General features: G+C 46.4%; 1 protein-coding gene across 1 annotated transcript; it reads left to right on the top strand.

Moving 5' to 3' along the window:
* Positions 1-1,086: 1,086 nt before the first annotated feature.
* LOC110491328 (urotensin-2 receptor-like) lies at positions 1,087-3,287 on the top strand. The gene has a single exon (XM_036946109.2). The coding sequence runs from the start codon at positions 1,679-1,681 to the stop codon at positions 2,963-2,965; it is 1,287 nt and encodes a 428-aa protein (XP_036802004.2). The 5' UTR covers positions 1,087-1,678; the 3' UTR covers positions 2,966-3,287.
* The last annotated feature ends 16,844 nt before the right edge of the window (positions 3,288-20,131 follow it).

Raw genomic sequence — 20,131 nt, 5'->3', positions numbered from 1 at the left:
GACAGGCTCATAGTAATGGCTGGAATGGAGTCAATGGAATGGTATCAAGCACATCAAACATGTTTCCCATGTGTTTGATACCTTTCCATTCACTCCTTTCCAGACATTATTATGAGACGTCCTCCCCTAACCAGCCTCCTGTGGTTGCTAGCAATTGACGATTTACATTTCAACAGGCTGTTAAACAACATACTAACTCTTAAGTCAGTCATGTGCAAGCCAGGTAGCATACGAAGGAATGAAAATGTATGATTTAGGCTATATTATTATTAAGCCAAGGCTATAGCCTGCAATTTGATAAATTAATTGTGAAGCATTTGTAGCACACTGCAGGCTGGCAGGAGCACTCAGCATTTCAACAACACATCAGCAACAGCACTTCAACAAGTCCATACATTTCACATTTAAGTGGTATAAAATAACATTTAAAAAGCTATTATTTATAATTAAATAATAATGAAATGAAAAATGCCTTATTGGGTTACACAGTGCCTTTGAATTCACTTTTAGAAAGACGAGTTTGACCAGTCTACGTTTTGAGGATCATCAGTATGCAGGCCTACAGTAGTTTGTTAATGTAGCCTAGCAGATGTTCTTATAGTCCCACGCCCTAATCACGGTCAACACAAATCCATTTTGTGACAACAATATCATGGAATAAAATAGAACACATTTGAAAATGATTGTTTCCCACATGAAGAAAGAATACCTGGTGATATGCGCCTGTTGTGTGAATATTCTTTTTTTTTCAACTTTTTCTCTAATCTATTGGCGATCAGATACTTCAGTCGTAACCGGCTCTGCTGCGCTCACATTTTACAGTTGAAAGACAACTTTAGTATTGTTCGAAACAGAACGTCGTCTTCTTAACAATAGCCTGTGTAGACATCAAAACGTTTCAGGTGCAGCTGCATGCGCTCATTCACTGTCATGCTCTGTTGTGGTACTAAACAATGTTCTGCTTGTCTGCATCATGTGACAGTAGAACTGCATGAAATGCGTTTAGAAAAGGCGAAACAATTCCAAGACCACAAATAAGATGATAGATTCACACAGTGGTCTGCGAACCGGCAACCTTGACTACGTTGAAAAGTAATGCTTACAAAATGATTTTCTCCGGGTATCCCTCCTTATAAATAATGTACAGTCCCTTAGCGATGGAGACAAGTCACTGTTGTGTTAATAACCCCGAATGTATGTACGTAAAGTGTCTTGCGCTCTTGTCCTTGAAATGGGCGTTGTAAACATTTTACAATGAACTGTAATGAATCTGTAGAAAGTGGCAGCTGCTGAAGGCAGGACGGCTCATAATAATGGCTGGAACGGAGCGAATGGAATGGCATGTTTCCATGTGTTTGATGTATTTGATACCATTCCACAGATTCCGCTCCAGCCATTACCACGAGCCCGTCCTCCCCAATTAAGGTGCCACCAACCTCCTGTGGTAGAATGTCGACACTCAATTAATCTTCGTTAAAGAGTTTACCTTGCCTGCTAAAAATCATGCATGAAATGCAGCTTCTTGTTTCGAAAATTATATGTGATTTATTTTGTCACCTCTCATGGATGAACTCAATTAATTAAATACAGTGTAGGCTACTATATAGGGTACTATGTATTGTGTTATGTTATTATATTTAATGCAAGACCCACGAGAGTGTGACTGGGGAAGAGTTCGATGACTGACGTCAGGAGAAGCCGAGAGGAGCAGAGGCAGCGAGCGCAGACCGATATCGCCAACGTTAACACACAACCTGCACCGGTGCGCTTCACTAGCAAATTAAACTGCTGCGTCTTTTACAACTTCTCCACCATAAACACAATACTGTTACAACAACGGAACGACATCGGAGAGGCTCTACGCGGCGCGATGAACCACAGCAGTACTGTTAACCAGAACGTCAGTCTGCCCGCTCCAAACAGCGGCTCGGGGAGCATTGTGGATGAGCTGGTTATCACCTCCACTTTCGGGACCTTGTTGTCGGTCGTCTACATAGTCGGCGTGACGGGGAATGTGTACACTCTGGTAGTGATGTGTCATTCTATCCGCTTCGCCACCTCTATGTACATCTCCATCATTAATCTAGCGCTAGCGGACCTCCTGTATCTCTCCACCATCCCGTTCGTGGTGTGCACCTACTTCCTCAAAGACTGGTACTTCGGAGATGTGGGCTGCCGCATTCTCCTCAGCCTGGACCTGCTCACCATGCACGCGAGCATTTTTACCCTCACTGTGATGTGCACGGAGCGATACCTGGCCGTCACCAAGCCCCTGGACACGGTCTGGCGCTCCAAGAGCTACCGCAAAGCCCTGGCCTGGGGGGTCTGGCTTCTCTCCCTGGTCCTCACCTTACCTATGACGGTCATGGTCACGGAGACCACCAAGAGCGCGCCCGACGGAGCAGTGAAGAGGATGTGCGCGCCAACATGGGCACCCAGGGCGTATAAGATCTACCTGACCGTTTTGTTTGGCACGAGCATCGTGGCGCCTGGGTTGATTATCGGCTATCTGTATACAAAGTTAGCCGGCACTTATTTAGAGTCCCAGAAGAACTCAGTCGTCAACAAAAGGAACATGCGATCCCCGAAGCAGAAAGTCTTGGTAATGATTTTCACTATAGTTCTGGTGTTCTGGGCGTGTTTCCTTCCGTTCTGGATATGGCAATTGTTCCCGTTGTACCACAACAAACCGTTAAGCCTAGCCTCTAACACGCGCACCTGTATTAACTACCTGGTGGCCTGTCTCACCTACACCAACAGCTGCATTAACCCTTTCCTCTACACCCTCCTCACTAAGAACTATAGGGAATACCTGAAGAACAGACACAAGAGCTTCTACCGCTACACGTCGTCCTTTAAGCAGCGTACTCCCAGCTTGTATTCCTGCGGGAAGTCGGCATCCTCCTCAAATCAGTTTGAGTTTAACTCGGAGATCCTGGTGATGGGGACTGTGAGGGGACAGTGAGCGTTACAAAGGGAGAGTGTTTTTTTTAACCGCAACAGGTAACCAACCAGTCTATCTATTATCGTCCCTTTACGAACGAATATCAACCCTTTTACGCACCTGACAAGAGCACACAAGTCATTTGCTAACCTTTACATTGTGATATGGCTGGATATATTATGGTTGCTGTGTTATGCTAGAAAAAAAGGAATGTCAGCAACTCTAGTATGGTGATTTTATCAGACACACAAACAATACAACATGTTGATCCTAGTTGGATCTTTGTCAAGTAATACACCTTATACACAGCAGCGGGAAGTAGGGGTGCTACAGCACCCCCTGAAAAATCTCAATAACTAAATATATATTAACAAATAAATATTTATTTGTGGAAATAAATATTTTTGTTCACAAAAGTAGTGCACTGGGCCTTTAATAGTACTGTATGGACCGATATTGTCTCCTGTGGAAGAAAAAAAATTACGGCCAAAAACAATTTCTGTTGTATTTTCCTTCCTTGCTTGCTTCCTTCCTCCCTCCCTCCCTTCATTCTGTCATTCCTTCCTCCTTTCCTCACCTCACCTCCCCTCCATTTCTTTCTAACCCTCAATTTAGATATGACTGGACAGTGGACAGGTCAATCAGAGCCGTGTCAACTCAGGGCAGAGAGAGTGCGGTTTTACATTTATTTTTTTTTGACTCTGAATGTCTTGTGCTATGTTCTACCTGACTTACTCCTGTTGTCTTTCAACGTGTAGTATCCGTGGAGACAGTGAGGCAGGTAGACTCTAATAAGTACTTTCATTGAATACCACCAGGGAGGAAGACACACCGTGGAGGTGGAAGATACAGCTCAGCAGACTCAACAGACAGGTGAAGTGTAAATATAGAGGTAACTGCCAAAATAAACACCAACATAGCGTTTTAATAAGGCATTGGGCCACCACGAGCCAGAACAGCTTCAATCTCCCCAGAATCTCCCATAAGTATTCAATTGGGTTGAGATCTGGTGACTGACAGCCATGACATATGATTTAAATCATGCTCATTAAACCATTCAGAGACCACTCGTGCCCTGTGGATAGGGGCATAGCAATTGGTAGCCAAAATAATGGCCTTCCCAGCATTTCTATACATGACCCTAAGCATGATGGGATGATAATTGCTTAATAAACTCAGGAATCACACCTGTGTAGAAGCACCTGCTTTCAATATGACTTTCTATCCCTCATTTACTCAAATGTTCCCATTATGTTGGCATTTACCTGTTGATCAGTAGACTGAGTCACACAGGAGTAAAAGCACTTCCTCTTTCTGCCCTGGATCGTTGCTGTCTGTCTGTCTGGCTGAGAAGAACAGGGGGCAACTCAGTAGTGGAACATAGCTTCATATTCAAACGTGTCATTCCCAGCTATGAGGCAAGCCCAGAGCCTGCTCCAATGCATTACAGCAGAAGTCACGGCTGGAGTACACCTCTCCATCTCTCAATATTGGCCATTTGAGTGATGTAAAATAAAAAATAAAGTGTACTATACCTGACATTCTACATAGCCTATCTGAAATAGCATGACGTTTACTGATCATAGCCTATCTGAAATAGCATGACGTTTACTGATCATAGCCTATCTGAAATAGCATGATGTTTACTGATCATAAAAAGCATGCACTTACTTGTTGCATAGCTCTGATATAGAGCTAAATGTGAGAAATTATTTAGCATGTAATAAATCGTAAATAAGTAATTCTGCTCCATAAGAGGTGATCATATTACAACCAATAATAAGGGCATGCGGGTTTTAGCCACGCTGGGGGTATCGTTCTGCACCTTATTGGTACGTTTATTAATAACAACCTATGGGCTTTCCTCTCTTTCCTGCCCTCATCTCCTTCATTTGCACTAAGGTGAAGAAACTGTGTAGACCGTCCAGTCTTTATCCTCCGAGTGCAGAGTGGCTTCAGTAATACCTGACTGGTCGCTGTCTACTGTCATGTGGTGCTGAAGGTCGGAACATCGGGGGAAAAAATGGTGTGACTGCTGGTCATGGTGCTGAAGGTCAGAACTGCGGCTCTCCGGTATGACCAATGGCCATGGTGCTAAAGGTCAGAACTGCGGCTCTCCGGTATGACCGATGGCCATGATGCTGAAGGTCGGAACTTTGGAACACCCGTACTGTATGAACACTGGCCTTGGTGCTGACGGTCAGAACTTCGGAACACCGGTATGACCGCTGGCCATGGTGCTGAAGGTCGGAACTTCGTAGTATGACTGCTGGCCATAGTGCTGAAATCTACGTGTTTATTTTGGTTTGTTTTCATCGGGCCTTCTACACATCACCACAATTCTCCTTCTCCTGATCATATATCAGTGTTTCATTGATCATCAATGGATGATCATCCTATCAGGGTGTGCTCCAGAATTGATCTGACTGGATCAATATCTTTGTTTCATCCAATAGTTATGTATTTTACATTTTAAACTATTTATCAGGACGGGGAGTCTGTTCTGGTTGTGCTGTGCTCGTGGCAGCTACGATGGATAAATCACACCTCATGCTTTATGTACAGCACAGAATCTTGTTCAGTCCAATCTGCTTCATCAGGAACCGTATCAGTGTCACTTCACACCACCATCTGCCTTCACATCTCTACCTCCTCAAACTCACTGCTCACCCACAGGGACTTTTCTGCCACTGAAAATATTTTTTACTGTCCAAACAGTTTCTGTTTATGATACATTTTCGGGATGGGAAAACGCTTTCAATGACCAAAATCAGATATAAAAGTATCTAGAAAATATAATGGACCTATATCTTTTCCAATAATATAACTTTTGAGAACTAACAATCACCAAAATAGACAGTCTGGGAGAATTGAAAATGTCTCAAACCATGAAGAAATGGCTTAAAAATGCGTATGTTTCTCTACACCGCCAAGATGGGGGCCTCTAAAATGTTTGTGTCCATGTGCTGACTTCCCCCATTGCCACACCCTCTTCCACACATACACACACCACCTAAGCCCCTTCCTGATAACCCCCCCCCCCCCCCTGAAATAAAACATACACTTCCTTTCACACACGCATGCACCCACAGGAACACTTTCTCTCTCTCTTTTAAGTACCCACTCCCCCCTTATCTCTGGCTCTCATGCTCTCCCTGACACTTCAGAAGACTCTCTCATTTGCATATGTCCTCACCGCTGAGGGAAGTCACAGCTCATAACTTATGACTCCCAGAATCAAAACCTAAACTGATTTAATGCATACTAATCATATGGAAATAACGTCATATGACATCTGAAGCAGCTGCGTTAGAAAGCACCATATGTCAAGACCTGAACCCCCCCCCCCCCCCCCCCCCACTACTAGTGGTCATTTACAGTGGCAGACACTCCTGATGTCCTTTCATTAAACATGGATTAGCTTGTCAGATCGCTGAGTCAGGCGGTCAGAGAGAGAGGCAGCGGTCACTGTGCCACTTTACCTCACAGAGCCGCCTGGGGCACGCTCATCAATACTAATGATCCCAATTAGTCACAGAGACTAATATACTAGGCCAGCAGACACCACCGGAGCCTTGTTGAATGTTTCTCCGATGTCATACTCTCAGATTGCGAGGTGTATTTTCCCTATATACTACTTTTGATTAGGGCCAATAGAGGAATGGAGAAAAAAAAGTAGTGCTTTAGATAGGGAATAGGATGGTATTTGGAGCGGAGTGGAGCAGAGCCGAGTGGCTGCCTATCCGCCATCTCTGTTTGTTATGGCGGAGCAGAGCCGAGTGGCTGCCTGTCCGCCATCTCTGTGTGTTATGGCGGAGCAGAGCCGAGGGGCTGCCTATCCCCCATCTCTGTTTGTTATGGCGGAGCAGAGCCGAGTGGCTGCCTATCCGCCATCTCTGTTTGTTATGGCGGAGCAGAGCCGAGTGGCTGCCTATCCGCCATCTCTGTTAGTTATGGTGGAGCAGAGCCGAGTGGCTGCCTATCCGCCATCTCTGTTTGTTATGGCGGAGCAGAGCCGAGTGGCTGCCTATCCGCCATCTCTGTTTGTTATGGCGGAGCAGAGCCGAGTGGCTGCCTATCCGCCATCTCTGTTAGTTATGGTGGAGCAGAGCCGAGTGGCTGCCTATCCGCCATCTCTGTTTGTTATGGCGGAGCAGGACGAATAGGAAATTATAACGCAACGCATCTGCTTCAATTGTAAACACTGGGCTGCGCTTTAGCCAATGAAGGCTTGTGTTACTCATAGCGCTCCAGAAGACGCTGGGTCCAGCCCGTTACATACTCGAACCAGGAATGAGAGACAGTTGGAGGTTTTACAGTTGGAGGTTTCTTTTAATGACATTAAAGGGGAATGGAAACACTAGGATTTAGAACGCGAAGTCCCTTTAAGGAAATTAAACTGGACTTACTGTGCATTCGGAAAGTGCTCAGACCCCTTGACTTTTTCCATGTTGTTACATTACAGTCTTACTCTAAAATGTATTAAATTGTTTTTTTGCTCATCAATCTACACACAATACCCCATAATGACAAAGAAAAAACGTTTTTTTGGTCAGCTTGGCACCCCTGTATTTGGGGAGTTTCTCCCATTCGTCTCTGCAGATCTTCTCAAGCTCTGTCAGGTTGGATGGGGAGCTTCGCTGCACAGCTATTTTCAGGTCTCTCCAGAGCTGTTCGATTGGGTTCACGTCCGGGCTCTGGCTGGGCCACTCAAGGACATTCAGAGACCTGTCCCGAAGCCACTCCTGCATTGTCTTGGCTGTGTGCTTAGGGTCGTTGTCCTAAAGAAAGGTGAACCTTCGCCCCAGTTCGAGGTCCTGAGCGCTCTGGAGCAGGTTTTCAAGGATCTCTCTGTACTCCGTTCATCTTTCCCTCTATCCTGACTAGTCTCCTAGTCCCTGCCACTGAAAAACATCCCCACAGTATGATGCTGCCACCACCATGCATCACTGTATTGATGGTGCCAGGTTTCCTCCAGATGTGACTCTTGGCATTCAGGTCAAAAAGTTCGATCTTGGTTTCATTATGGTCTGAGAGTCCTTCTGGTGCCTTTTGGCAAACTCCAAGCGGGCTGTCATGTGCCTTTTACTGAGGAGTGGCTTCCGTCTCTCCACTCTATCATGAAGGCCTGATTGGTGGTGTTGAAGAGATGGTTGTCCTTCTGGAAGGTTCTTCCATCTCCACAAAGGAACTCTGAAGCTCTGTCAGGAAGACCATCGGGTTCTTGGTCTTCTCCTTGACCAAGGCCCTTCTCCCCCGATTTCTGTTTGGCCGGGTGGACAGCTCTAGGAAGAGTCCAGGTGGTTCCAAACTTCTTCCATGTAAGAATGATGAAGGCCACTGTGTTCTTAGGGACCTTCAAAGCTGTATAATTGTTTTGATATCCTTCCCCAGATCTGTGCCTCGACACAATCCTGTCTCAGAGATCTACAGACAATTCCTTCAAACCTCATTGCTTGTTTTTTTCTCTAATATGCACGGTCAACTGTGAGACCTTAGGTGTGTGCCTTTCCAAATCATGTCCAATCAATTCAATTTACCACAGGTCGCCTTCAATCAAGTTGTAGAAAGATCTCAATGCTCAATGTAAACAGGATGCACCTGAGCTCAGTTTAGAGTCTCATAGCAAAGGGTCTGAATACTTATGTAAATAAGGTATTACTGATTTTTTTTATTTGTGAATTTGCAAACATTTCTAATAACCTGTTTGTCGCTTTGTCATTATGGGGTATTGTGATGTCATTATGGGGTATTGTGATGTCATTATGGGGTATTGTGATGTCATTATGGGGTATTATGATGTCATTATGGGGTATTGTGATGTCATTATGGGGTATTGTGATGTCATTATGGGGTATTATGATGTCATTATGGGGTATTGTGATGTCATTATGGGGTATTATGATGTCATTATGGGGTATTGTTTGTAAATTGATGAGGGAAATCCATTTTAGAATAAGGCTGTAACGTAACAAAATGTGGAAAAAGTCAAGGGGTGTAAATAGTTTCCGAATGCACTTTATGTTTATCTTCCACTTTAGGGTCAAGTAACCGCAAGAACGTTTTCATGGAACGTTTTCAGCCACGGATGGAGCTAAATCTAAATTCATATTTTATTATGGAGAAATGATGATGAAAAGAGATTCATGATGAAATCTTTTGAAAACACAGCAATGTGGACAGCTGCTCTAGCAGGGTGGTGATGGTGGCCTTCAGTGTCCAGTCTGAACAGTCAGAATTTCAATGTTGTGTTTATTAATTAAACCTTATGTTATCTTGGTATTGATCAAAGTCCCTGTGTAGGGACACATTGAACAAAGTATTTTCAAAAACACTCTTCAAACGAGACTGCATTGGATGTTAACGACTGAATCCCACAGGTTTTCTGTGTGACAACGTGGTAGATGTTTTTATCTCTATGGTGTCCTCAAACTGGTTTTGTTACCCGAAAGATCAATTCAACAGACTTACACAAAACACATCCCCTAGTGTGAACCACAATTGTTATGCACAGCCCTTCACCGCCTCATGTCTAACTCTACACTTTCCACGGTTTCTTTCACAGTTTACTTAACATCTTTTTCCATCCTGTTGTTTCTTTCTTCCGGTCTCTCCTAATTTCACACTCCTCCATCCTCCCTCCCACTCCTCTCATCCGTCTCTCCTCAGAGAGGATAGCTGGCTCTAACAGGCCCCATATGAAGTGCCTGTGGGGATGGGTTACACGCCTACTGTCATGCACTAATGAAAAGTACACTTCTATCCCCTAAACAGAGCTTAAGGGAGAGATTTGTAGGTTCTAACGTCTCAGTGAGACACTCAACAACTTCAAACTTTCACAATGTGTATAACAAATACAGAAACATGCAGTTCTTTTCAATCATCCCTGTATTGATGTTTTCAACATGGCTTCCTGACAAGACAACAAACTGGATTATTAATATGCATCTGTTGTCCAAGACGGACGGACGGACGGACAGAGGGCTCTGATTGAGGATGAAATAAACTGACAGATGGGGAGCTGACTGAGGATTTAACGATCAAGTTAAGACATAATGGGATTTATACTGTGCCAACAAAGCTTACTGGTCCTGTGTGCCAGCCTTCTGCTACGCAACCAGACAGATAGCGCTCCCTGGGCCACAGGAAGTTGGTGGTACCTTCACTGGGGAGATTGGGCTCGGGGTACTGGCTGGAGCCGTCTACACCTCAACAGAGCAAATGGTCCCAGGCCTACACATCAATAGAGTAAATGGTCCCAGTCCTACACCTCAATAGAGTAAATGGTCCCAGTCCTACACCTCAATAGAGTAAATGGTCCCAGGCCTACACCTCAATAGAGTAAATGGTCCCAGGCCTACACCTCAATAGAGTAAATGGTCCCAGGCCTACACCTCAATAGAGTAAATGGTCCCAGGCCTACACCTCAATAGAGTAAATGGTCCCAGGCCTACACCTCAATAGAGTAAATGGTCCCAGGCCTACACCTCAACAGAGTAAATGGTCCCAGGCCTACACCTCAATAGAGTAAATGGTCCCAGGCCTACACCTCAATAGAGTAAATGGTCCCAGGCCTACACCTCAATAAAGTAAATGGTCCCAGGCCTACACCTCAATAGAGTAAATGGTCCCAGGCCTACACCTCAACAGAGCAAATGGTCCCAGGCCTACACCTCAACAGAGTAAATGGTCCCAGGCCTACACCTCAATAGAGTCCATGGTCCCAGGCCTACACCTCAATAGAGTAACTGGTACCAGGCCTACACCTCAATAGAGTAAATGGTCCCAGGCCTACACCTCAACAGAGTAAATGGTCCCAGGCCTACACCTCAATAGAGTAAATGGTCCCAGGCCTACACCTCAACAGAGTAAATGGTCCCAGGCCTACACCTCAATAGAGTAAATGGTCCCAGGCCTACACCTCAATAGAGTCCATGGTCCCAGGCCTACACCTCAATAGAGTCCATGGTCCCAGGCCTACACCTCAATAGAGTAAATGGTCCCAGACCTACACCTCAATAGAGTAAATGGTCCCAGGCCTACACCTCAATAGAGTAAATGGTCCCAGGCCTACACCTCAACAGAGTATATGAGGTACCTATGCTTTTGTCCTTTCCTTAATCTGCACTGAAATAACAGCACAGGTGAAAGTAATATGGTGGATGCATTTTTCGGTCAATTAGTGCACAAAGGTACAAGATAAAGAAGATACACTTTCTAATATAAGGATGCAGCCTGTTTAGAATGTACAGTGTTCTATGTATTGATTATCAACTGACTTGTCACAGAATGACATTTGAGTTGGTTAGATTCCATGGTTGTGGGAGTGGTAGGGACCCACATGACACAACCATGAAATCTAACCAACTCAATTGTCCTTCTGTGATGAATGCCAGTTGATTATCAATATGTTGATATTTGGACTATAAAAGTGAATCTTTAGGAAATGTGCAGGAATTTCTGCTTTTTGAATTATGCCAACTGGTCTGCATTTAGAAGGCCCCTGAATGAGCGTTACTTCTCCTTCTAATGGAACAGATCTGTGTGCATATTCACGACTCCTCCGTGTCAATATCTGACACGCTCATTCATCTTTCCTCGGTAAGATTTGATCTCAAATTGTTTGGGAGTAAGTGGATTGGAGGGGTGGAGAATAAAGAAGGGATGCTGATTCATTAAGGGGAGAAGGCTTCATAAACAGATGCTTGAACCATGTCCCTAGCTTGAGATTGGAAACACTGTGTCGCCCAGACGCTTGTCCTGAGCGTCTGGGCGTAAAATGGGAAAAGGCTCGACTTCTTTAAAGAGCTTAATGTGTTTCAGAAAGCTAAGGGTGAGTCATAAGCCCAATTCCAAAAACAGGTTACTTCCAGATATTTTATTTCTTCCAACAACAAAAAACACACACACAGAGAATCTTCTCCTTTCACAGATATATCCCATTTGAACAATGATAAGCTTGACATATAAAATAGACAAATTGCTTTTCAACTGTGGGGTTTCTTCTCAGAAGAAAACACATGGTCACTGGTCCTATTCCCTGTGTTAGTGAATGGCATGGAAGTGCTTCAACAGATTGATACTTTCACATGAGGATTACCACCAGTCCACCTCTCCAAAACCCATTTCTCTAAAGCCTGTTTTTGCTTTGAGCCATTCGGTATCTTGTGGCGCCGCAGATCATAGGAATAGCCACAAGCGTAGAAAACCATTGGTACACAAACACAGAGAGACAAGAGAAACAATGAGATAGAAATAGAGGACACAGGCATTTGACCCATTCTGCAACATAATCAATACAGAAATACCAATGGGATGAGAGACGACCCATTCTGCAACATAATCAATACAGAAATACCAATGGGATGAGAGACGACCCATTCTGCAACATAATCAATACAGAAATACCAATGGGATGGAGACGACCCATTCTGCAACATAATCAATACAGAAATACCAATGGGATGAGAGACGACCCATTCTGCAACATAATCAATACAGAAATACCAATGGGATGAGAGACGACCCATTCTGCAACATAATCAATACAGAAATACCAATGGGATGAGAGACGACCCATTCTGCAACATAATCAATACAGAAATACCAATGGGATGAGAGACGACCCATTCTGCAACATAATCAATACAGAAATACCAATGGGATGAGAGACGACCCATTCTGCAACATAATCAATACAGAAATACCAATGGGGTGGAGACGACCAATTCTGCAACATGATCAATACGGAAATACCAATGGGATGAGAGACGACCCATTCTGCAACATAATCAATACAGAAATACCAAGAGATGGAGACGACCCATTCTGCAGCATAATCAATACAGAAATACCAATGGGATGAGAGACGACCCATTCTGCAGCATAATCAATACAGAAATACCAATGGGATGAGAGACGACCCATTCTGCAACATAATCAATACAGAAATACCAATGGGATGAGAGACGACCCATTCTGCAACATAATCAATACAGAAATACCAATGGGATGGAGACGACCCATTCTGCAACATAATCAATACAGAAATACCAATGGGATGAGAGACGACCCATTCTGCAACATAATCAATACAGAAATACCAATGGGATGAGAGACGACCCATTCTGCAACATAATCAATACAGAAATACCAATGGGATGGAGACGACCCATTCTGCAACATAATCAATACAGAAATACCAATGGGATGGAGACGACCCATTCTGCAACATAATCAATACAGAAATACCAATGGGATGAGAGACGACCCATTCTGCAACATAATCAATACAGAAATACCAAGAGATGGAGACGACCCATTCTGCAGCATAATCAATACAGAAATACCAATGGGATGAGAGACGACCCATTCTGCAGCATAATCAATACAGAAATACCAATGGGATGAGAGACGACCCATTCTGCAACATAATCAATACAGAAATACCAATGGGATGAGAGACGACCCATTCTGCAACATAATCAATACAGAAATACCAATGGGATGAGAGACGACCCATTCTGCAACATAATCAATACAGAAATACCAATGGGATGAGAGACGACCCATTCTGCAACATAATCAATACAGAAATACCAATGGGATGGAGACGACCCATTCTGCAACATAATCAATACAGAAATACCAATGGGATGAGAGACGACCCATTCTGCAACATAATCAATACAGAAATACCAATGGGATGAGAGACGACCCATTCTGCAGCATAATCAATACAGAAATACCAATGGGATGGAGACGACCCATTCTGCAACATAATCGATACAGAAATACCAAGAGATGAGTAATACATAGAATAAGATACAGTAGAATAGGATAGAATACAGTATATACATGAGATGAGTAATACATAGACTAAGATACAGTAGAATAGGATAGAATACAGTATATACATGAGATGAGTAATACATAGACTAAGATACAGTAGAATAGGATAGAATACAGTATATACATGAGATGAGTAATACATAGACTAAGATACAGTAGAATAGGATAGAATACAGTATATACATGAGATGAGTAATACATAGACTAAGATACAGTAGAATAGAATATAATACAGTATATACATGAGATGAGTAATGCCAGAGCAGCATAGACTAAGATACAGTAGAATAGGATAGGATACAGTATATACATGAGATGAGTAATGCCAGAGCAGCATAGACTAAGATACAGTAGAATAGGATAGAATACAGTCTATACATGAGATGAGCAATGCCAGAGCAGCATAGACTAAGATACAGTAGAATAGAATAGAATACAGAATATACATATGAGATGAGTAATACATAGACTAAGATACTGTAGAATAGGATAGAATACAGTATATACAGTGCCTTGCGAAAGTATTCGTCCCCCTTGAACTTTGCGACCTTTTGCCACATTTCAGGCTTCAAACATGAAGATATAAAACTGTATTTTTTTGTGAAGAATCAACAACAAGTTGTCACACCCTGACCATAGTTTACTTTGTATATTTCTATGTTGTGGTTGGTCAGGGTGTGATCTGAGTGGGCATTCTATGTTTCATGTCTAGTTTGTCTAGTTCTATGTTCGGCCTGATATGGTTCTCAATCAGAGGCAGGTGTTCGTCATTGTCTCTGATTGGGAACCATATTTAGGTAGCCTGGGTTTCACTGTGTGTTTGTGGGTGATTGTTCCTGTTTTTGTGTTTGCACCAGACAGGGCTGTTTTGAGTTCTCACGTTTCTTGTTTTTTCGTTAGTTTGTTCATGTATAGTGTCGTCAATAAATTACAATGAACAACCACCACGCTGCGCTTTGGTCCGCCTCTACTTCACAAGAAGAGAATCGTTACAGAATCACCCACCACAACAGGACCAAGCGGTGTGGTAATGGGCAAAGGAAAAAGCAGCAGCAGGAGCAGCGCGAGGAGGTATGGACATGGGAGGACGAATTAGACGGTAAAGGACCTTGGGCTCAGCCAGGAGAGTATCGCCGCCCCAAGGAAGAACGGGAGGCGGCGAAAGCGGAGAGGCGCTGGTATGAGGAGGCAGCGCGGCGTTGTGGATGGAAGCCCGGGAGTCAGCCCCAAAAATTTCTTGGGGGGGGGGCTAACAGGGAGTATGGCTACGCCAGGTAGGAGACCTGAGCCAACTTCCTGTGGTTACCGGTGGGCTAGAGAGACCGGGCAGGCACCGTGTTATGCTGTGGAGCGCACGGTGTCCCCAGTGCGGGTGCACAGCCCGGTGCGGTACATTCCAGCTCCGCGTATCGGCTGGGCTAGAGTGGGCATCGAGCCAAGTGCCATGAAGCCGGCTCTACGCATCTGGTCTCCAGTGCGTCTCCTTGGGCCGGCTTACATGGCACCAGCCTTGCGCACGGTGTCCCCGGTTCGCCTGCATAGCCCAGTGCGGGCTATTCCACCCCGCCGCACTGGCAGGGCGACCGGGACCATTCAACCGGGTAAGGTTGGGCAGGCTCGGTGCTCAAGAGCTCCAGTGCGCCTGCACGGCCCGGTCTATCCGTCACCACCTCCACACCCCAGCCCTCCGGTGGCAGCTCCCCGTACCAGGCTGTCTCTCCGGCCCATCCGTCCAGAGCCTTCCTCCTCTCCAGCGCTGCCGGAGCCTCCCGTCTGTCCGGCGCCTCTGCCGGAGCCTCCCGTCTGTCCGGCGCCTCTGCCGGAGCCTCCCGCCTGTCCGGCGCCTCTGCCGGAGCCTCCCGCCTGTCCGGCGCCGCTGCCGGAGCCTCCCGCCTGTCCGGCGCCTCTGCCGGAGCCTCCCGCCTGTCCGGCGCCTCTGCCGGAGCCTCCCGCCTGTCCGGCGCCTCTGCCGGAGCCTCCCGCCTGTCCGGCGCCTCTGCCGGAGCCTCCCGCCTGTCCGGCGCCTCTGCCGGAGCCTCCCGCCTGTCCGGCGCCTCTGCCGGAGCCTCCCGCCTGTCCGGCGCCTCTGCCGGAGCCTCCCGCCTGTCCGGCGCCTCTGCCGGAGCTTCCCGTCTGCCCGGCGCCTCTGCCGGAGCTTCCCGTCTGCCCGGCGCCTCTGCCGGAGCTTCCCGTCTGCCCGGCGCCATCGGAGCTTCCCGTCTGCCCAGCGCCGCCCGTCTGCCCAGCGCCGCCAGCGCCGCCCGTCTGCCCAGCGCCGCCCGTCTGCCCAGCGCCGCCCGTCTGCCCAGCGCCGCCCGTCTGCCCAGCGCCGCCAGCTCCGCCCGTCTGCCCAGCGCCGCCAGCTCCGCCCGTCTGCCCAGCGCCGCCAGTACCGCCCGTCTGCCCAGCGCCGCCAGTGCCGCCCGTCTGCCCAGCGCCGCCAGTGCCGCCCGTCTGCCCAGCGCCGCCAGTGCCGCCCGTCTGCCCAGCGCCGCCAGTGCCGCCCGTCTGCCAGGAGCCGCCAATGCCGCCAGTGCCGGCCGCCAGTGCCGCCAGTCAGCCAGGGGCCACCAGTGCCGCCAGTCAGCCAGGGGCCGCCAGTGCCGCCAGTCAGCCCAGCGCCAGCGCCGCCAGTCAACCAGGGGCCGCCAGTGCCGCCAGTCAGCCAGGGGCCGCCAGTCAGCCAGGGGCCGCCAGTGCCGCCAGTCAGCCAGGGGCCGCTAGAGCCCCTCCGCCCGGAGCAGCTGTCCCTCTGTCCCGAGCAGCTGTCCCTCTGTCCCGAGCAGCTGTCCCTCTGTCCCGAGCAGCTGTCCCTCTGTCCCGAGCTGTCTCTTAGGAGGGTCACCTATCTAGGGACGCTAAGGAGGTGGACAAAGACTATTATGGAGTGGGGTCCACGTCCAGCGCCAGAGCCGCCTCCGCGGACAGATGCCCACCCAGACCCTCCCCTATAGGTTCAGGTTTTGCGGCCGGAGTCCGCACCTTGGGGGGGGGGTACTGTCACACCCTGACCATAGTTTACTTTGTATATTTCTATGTTGTGGTTGGTCAGGGTGTGATCTGAGTGGGCATTCTATGTTTCATGTCTAGTTTGTCTAGTTCTATGTTCGGCCTGATATGGTTCTCAATCAGAGGCAGGTGTTCGTCATTGTCTCTGATTGGGAACCATATTTAGGTAGCCTGGGTTTCACTGTGTGTTTGTGGGTGATTGTTCCTGTTTTTGTGTTTGCACCAGACAGGGCTGTTTTGAGTTCTCACGTTTCTTGTTTTTTCGTTAGTTTGTTCATGTATAGTGTCGTCAATAAATTACAATGAACAACCACCACGCTGCGCTTTGGTCCGCCTCTACTTCACAAGAAGAGAATCGTTACACAAGTGGGACACAATCATGAAGTGGAACGACATTTATTGGATATTTCAAACTTTTTTAACAAATCAAAAACTGAAAAATTGGGCGTGCAAAATTATTCAGCCCCCTTAAGTTAATACTTTGTAGCGCCACCTTTTGCTGCGATTACAGCTGTAAGTCGCTTGGGGTATGTCTCTATCAGTTTTGCACATCGAGAGACTGAAATTTTTTCCCATTCCTCCTCGCAAAACAGCTTGAGCTCAGTGAGGTTGGATGGAGAGCATTTGTGAACAGCAGTTTTCAGTTCTTTCCACAGATTCTCGATTGGATTCAGGTCTGGACTTTGACTTGGCCATTCTAACACCTGGATATGTTTATTTTTGAACCATTCCATTGTAGATTTTGCTTTGTTTTGGATCATTGTTTTGTTGGAAGACAAATCTCCGTCCCAGTCTCAGGTCTTTTGCAGACTCCATCAGGTTTTCTTCCAGAATGGTCCTGTATTTGGCTCCATCCATCTTCCCATCAATTTTAACCATCTTCCCTGTCCCTGCTGAAGAAAAGCAGGCCCAAACCATGATGCTGCCACTACCATGTTTGACAGTGGGGATGGTGTGTTCAGCTGTGTTGCTTTTACGCCAAACATAATGTTTTGCATTGTTGCCAAAAAGTTCAATTTTGGTTTCATCTGACCAGAGCACCTTCTTCCACATGTTTGGTGTGTCTCCCAGGTGGCTTGTGGCAAACTTTAAACAACACTTTTTATGGATATCTTTAAGAAATGACTTTATTCTTGCCACTCTTCCATAAAGGCCAGATTTGTGCAATATACGACTGATTGTTGTCCTATGGACAGTCTCCCACCTCAGCTGTAGATCTCTGCAGTTCATCCAGAGTGATCATGGGCCTCTTGGCTGCATCTCTGATCAGTCTTCTCCTTGTATGAGCTGAAAGTTTAGAGGGACGGCCAGGTCTTGGTAGATTTGCAGTGGTCTGATACTCCTTCCATTTCAATATTATCGCTTGCACAGTGCTCCTTGGGATGTTTAAAGCTTGGGAAATCTTTTTGTATCCAAATCCGGCTTTAAACTTCTTCACAACAGTATCTCGGACCTGCCTGGTGTGTTCCTTGTTCTTCATGATGCTCTCTGCGCTTTTGACGGACCTCTGAGACTATCACAGTGCAGGTGCATTTATACGGAGACTTGATTACACACAGGTGGATTGTATTTATCATCATTAGTCATTTAGGTCAACATTGGATCATTCAGAGATCCTCACTGAACTTCTGGAGAGAGTTTGCTGCACTGAAAGTAAAGGGGCTGAATAATTTTGCACGCCAAATTTTTCAGTTTTTGATTTGTTAAAAAAGTTTGAAATATCCAATAAATGTCGTTCCACTTCATGATTGTGTCCCACTTGTTGTTGATTCTTCACAAAAAAATACAGTTTTATATCTTTATGTTTGAAGCCTGAAATGTGGCAAAAGGTCGCAAAGTTCAAGGGGGCCGAATACTTTCGCAAGGCACTGTACATGAGATGAGTAATACATAGACTGAGATACAGTAGAATAGATATATAATATATACATGAGATGAGTACTGCAAAAGATGTCAATATTATTAAAGTGACTAGTGTCACATTTATTAAAGTGGCCAGTGATTTCAAGTCTATATATCTAGGCAGCAGCCTCTAATATGCTAGTGACAGTCTGATGGCCTTGAGACAAAAGCTGTTTTTCAGTCTCTCGGTCCCAGCTTTGATGCACCTGTACTGACCTCGCCTTCTGGATGATATTGGCGTGAACAGGCAGTTGTTCGGGTGGTTGTTGTCCTTGATGATATTTTTAGCCTTCCTGCGACATCGGGTGCTGTAGGTGTCCTGGAGGGCAGGTAGTTTGCCCTTTTTTTAAAAAGTTTGCAAGGGCTTTAATTTCTTCATCCTCCTGAGGTTGAAGAGGTGCTGTTGCGCCTTCATCACCACGCTGTCTGTGTGGTTGGACCATTTCAGTTTGTTAGTGATGTGTACGCCGAGGAACTTGAGGCTTTCCACCTTCTCCACTGCGGTCCCGTCGATGTGGATAGGTGGGTGCTCCCTCGGCTGTTTCCTGAAGTCCACGATAATCTCCTTTGTTTTGTTGACGTTGAGTGAGAGGTTATTTTCCTGGCACCACACTCCCAGAGCCCTCACCTCCTCCCATTCTGCAGCACAATCAAAACAGAAATGCCAATGGGATGGAGATGACCCATTCTGCAGCACAATCAATACAGAAATACCAATGGGATGGAAACATGACACAGAACAACAAAAAAGGATACAACATTGCATAAAAGCTATTTATTTTTATATAACTTTATTTAGACTGAAGAACATACTGTATAGTAAGTGGAATGTGATGGAGTAGCAGTACAACCTTGTTTCCTTTGTCACTGATAAAACGGGCACGTAAAGACTGATCCAGAGACAGTTTTGGTTTTGTAGCCCATGATGGAGGAGGGTGGAACTGGAGTATGGAAAACTGACCCGTGTGTATTTTAATCATTTTCATAATGTCTTCTCCTTTGTCCTTCTCCTCGCCTCTACCGTCAGTGATGTGATCAGCACCACAGTATCAGAAAAATATTTCAGATGTTCCCCAATTATCTCGAAAAATCTGACCCCTCTCTCCCTCTTCACCCTCTCCCTCACCCCTCGCTCTCCCCTCCCTCCCTCCTCACTTCTCTCCCCCCCTCTCTCCCTCCTCACCTCTCTCCCCTCCCGCCCTCCCGCCTCACCTCTCTCCCCTCCCTCCCTCCTCACCTCTCTCCCCTCCCTCCCTCCTCACCTCTCTCCCCTCTCTCCCTCCCTCCTCACCTATCTCCCCTCCCTCCCTCCCTCCCTCCTTCCCTCCTTCCTCACCTCTCTCCCCTCCCTCCCTCCTTTACCTCTCTCCCCTCCCTCCCTCCCTCCTCACCTCTCTCCCCTCCCTCCTCACCTCTCTCCCCTCC

Source organism: Oncorhynchus mykiss, chromosome 16, assembly GCF_057628025.1.
Source record: "Oncorhynchus mykiss isolate SJ-2025 chromosome 16, ASM5762802v1, whole genome shotgun sequence".
Classification (NCBI taxonomy): Eukaryota; Metazoa; Chordata; class Actinopteri; order Salmoniformes; family Salmonidae; genus Oncorhynchus; species Oncorhynchus mykiss.
This window is presented reverse-complemented; position numbering and strand designations above follow the sequence as displayed.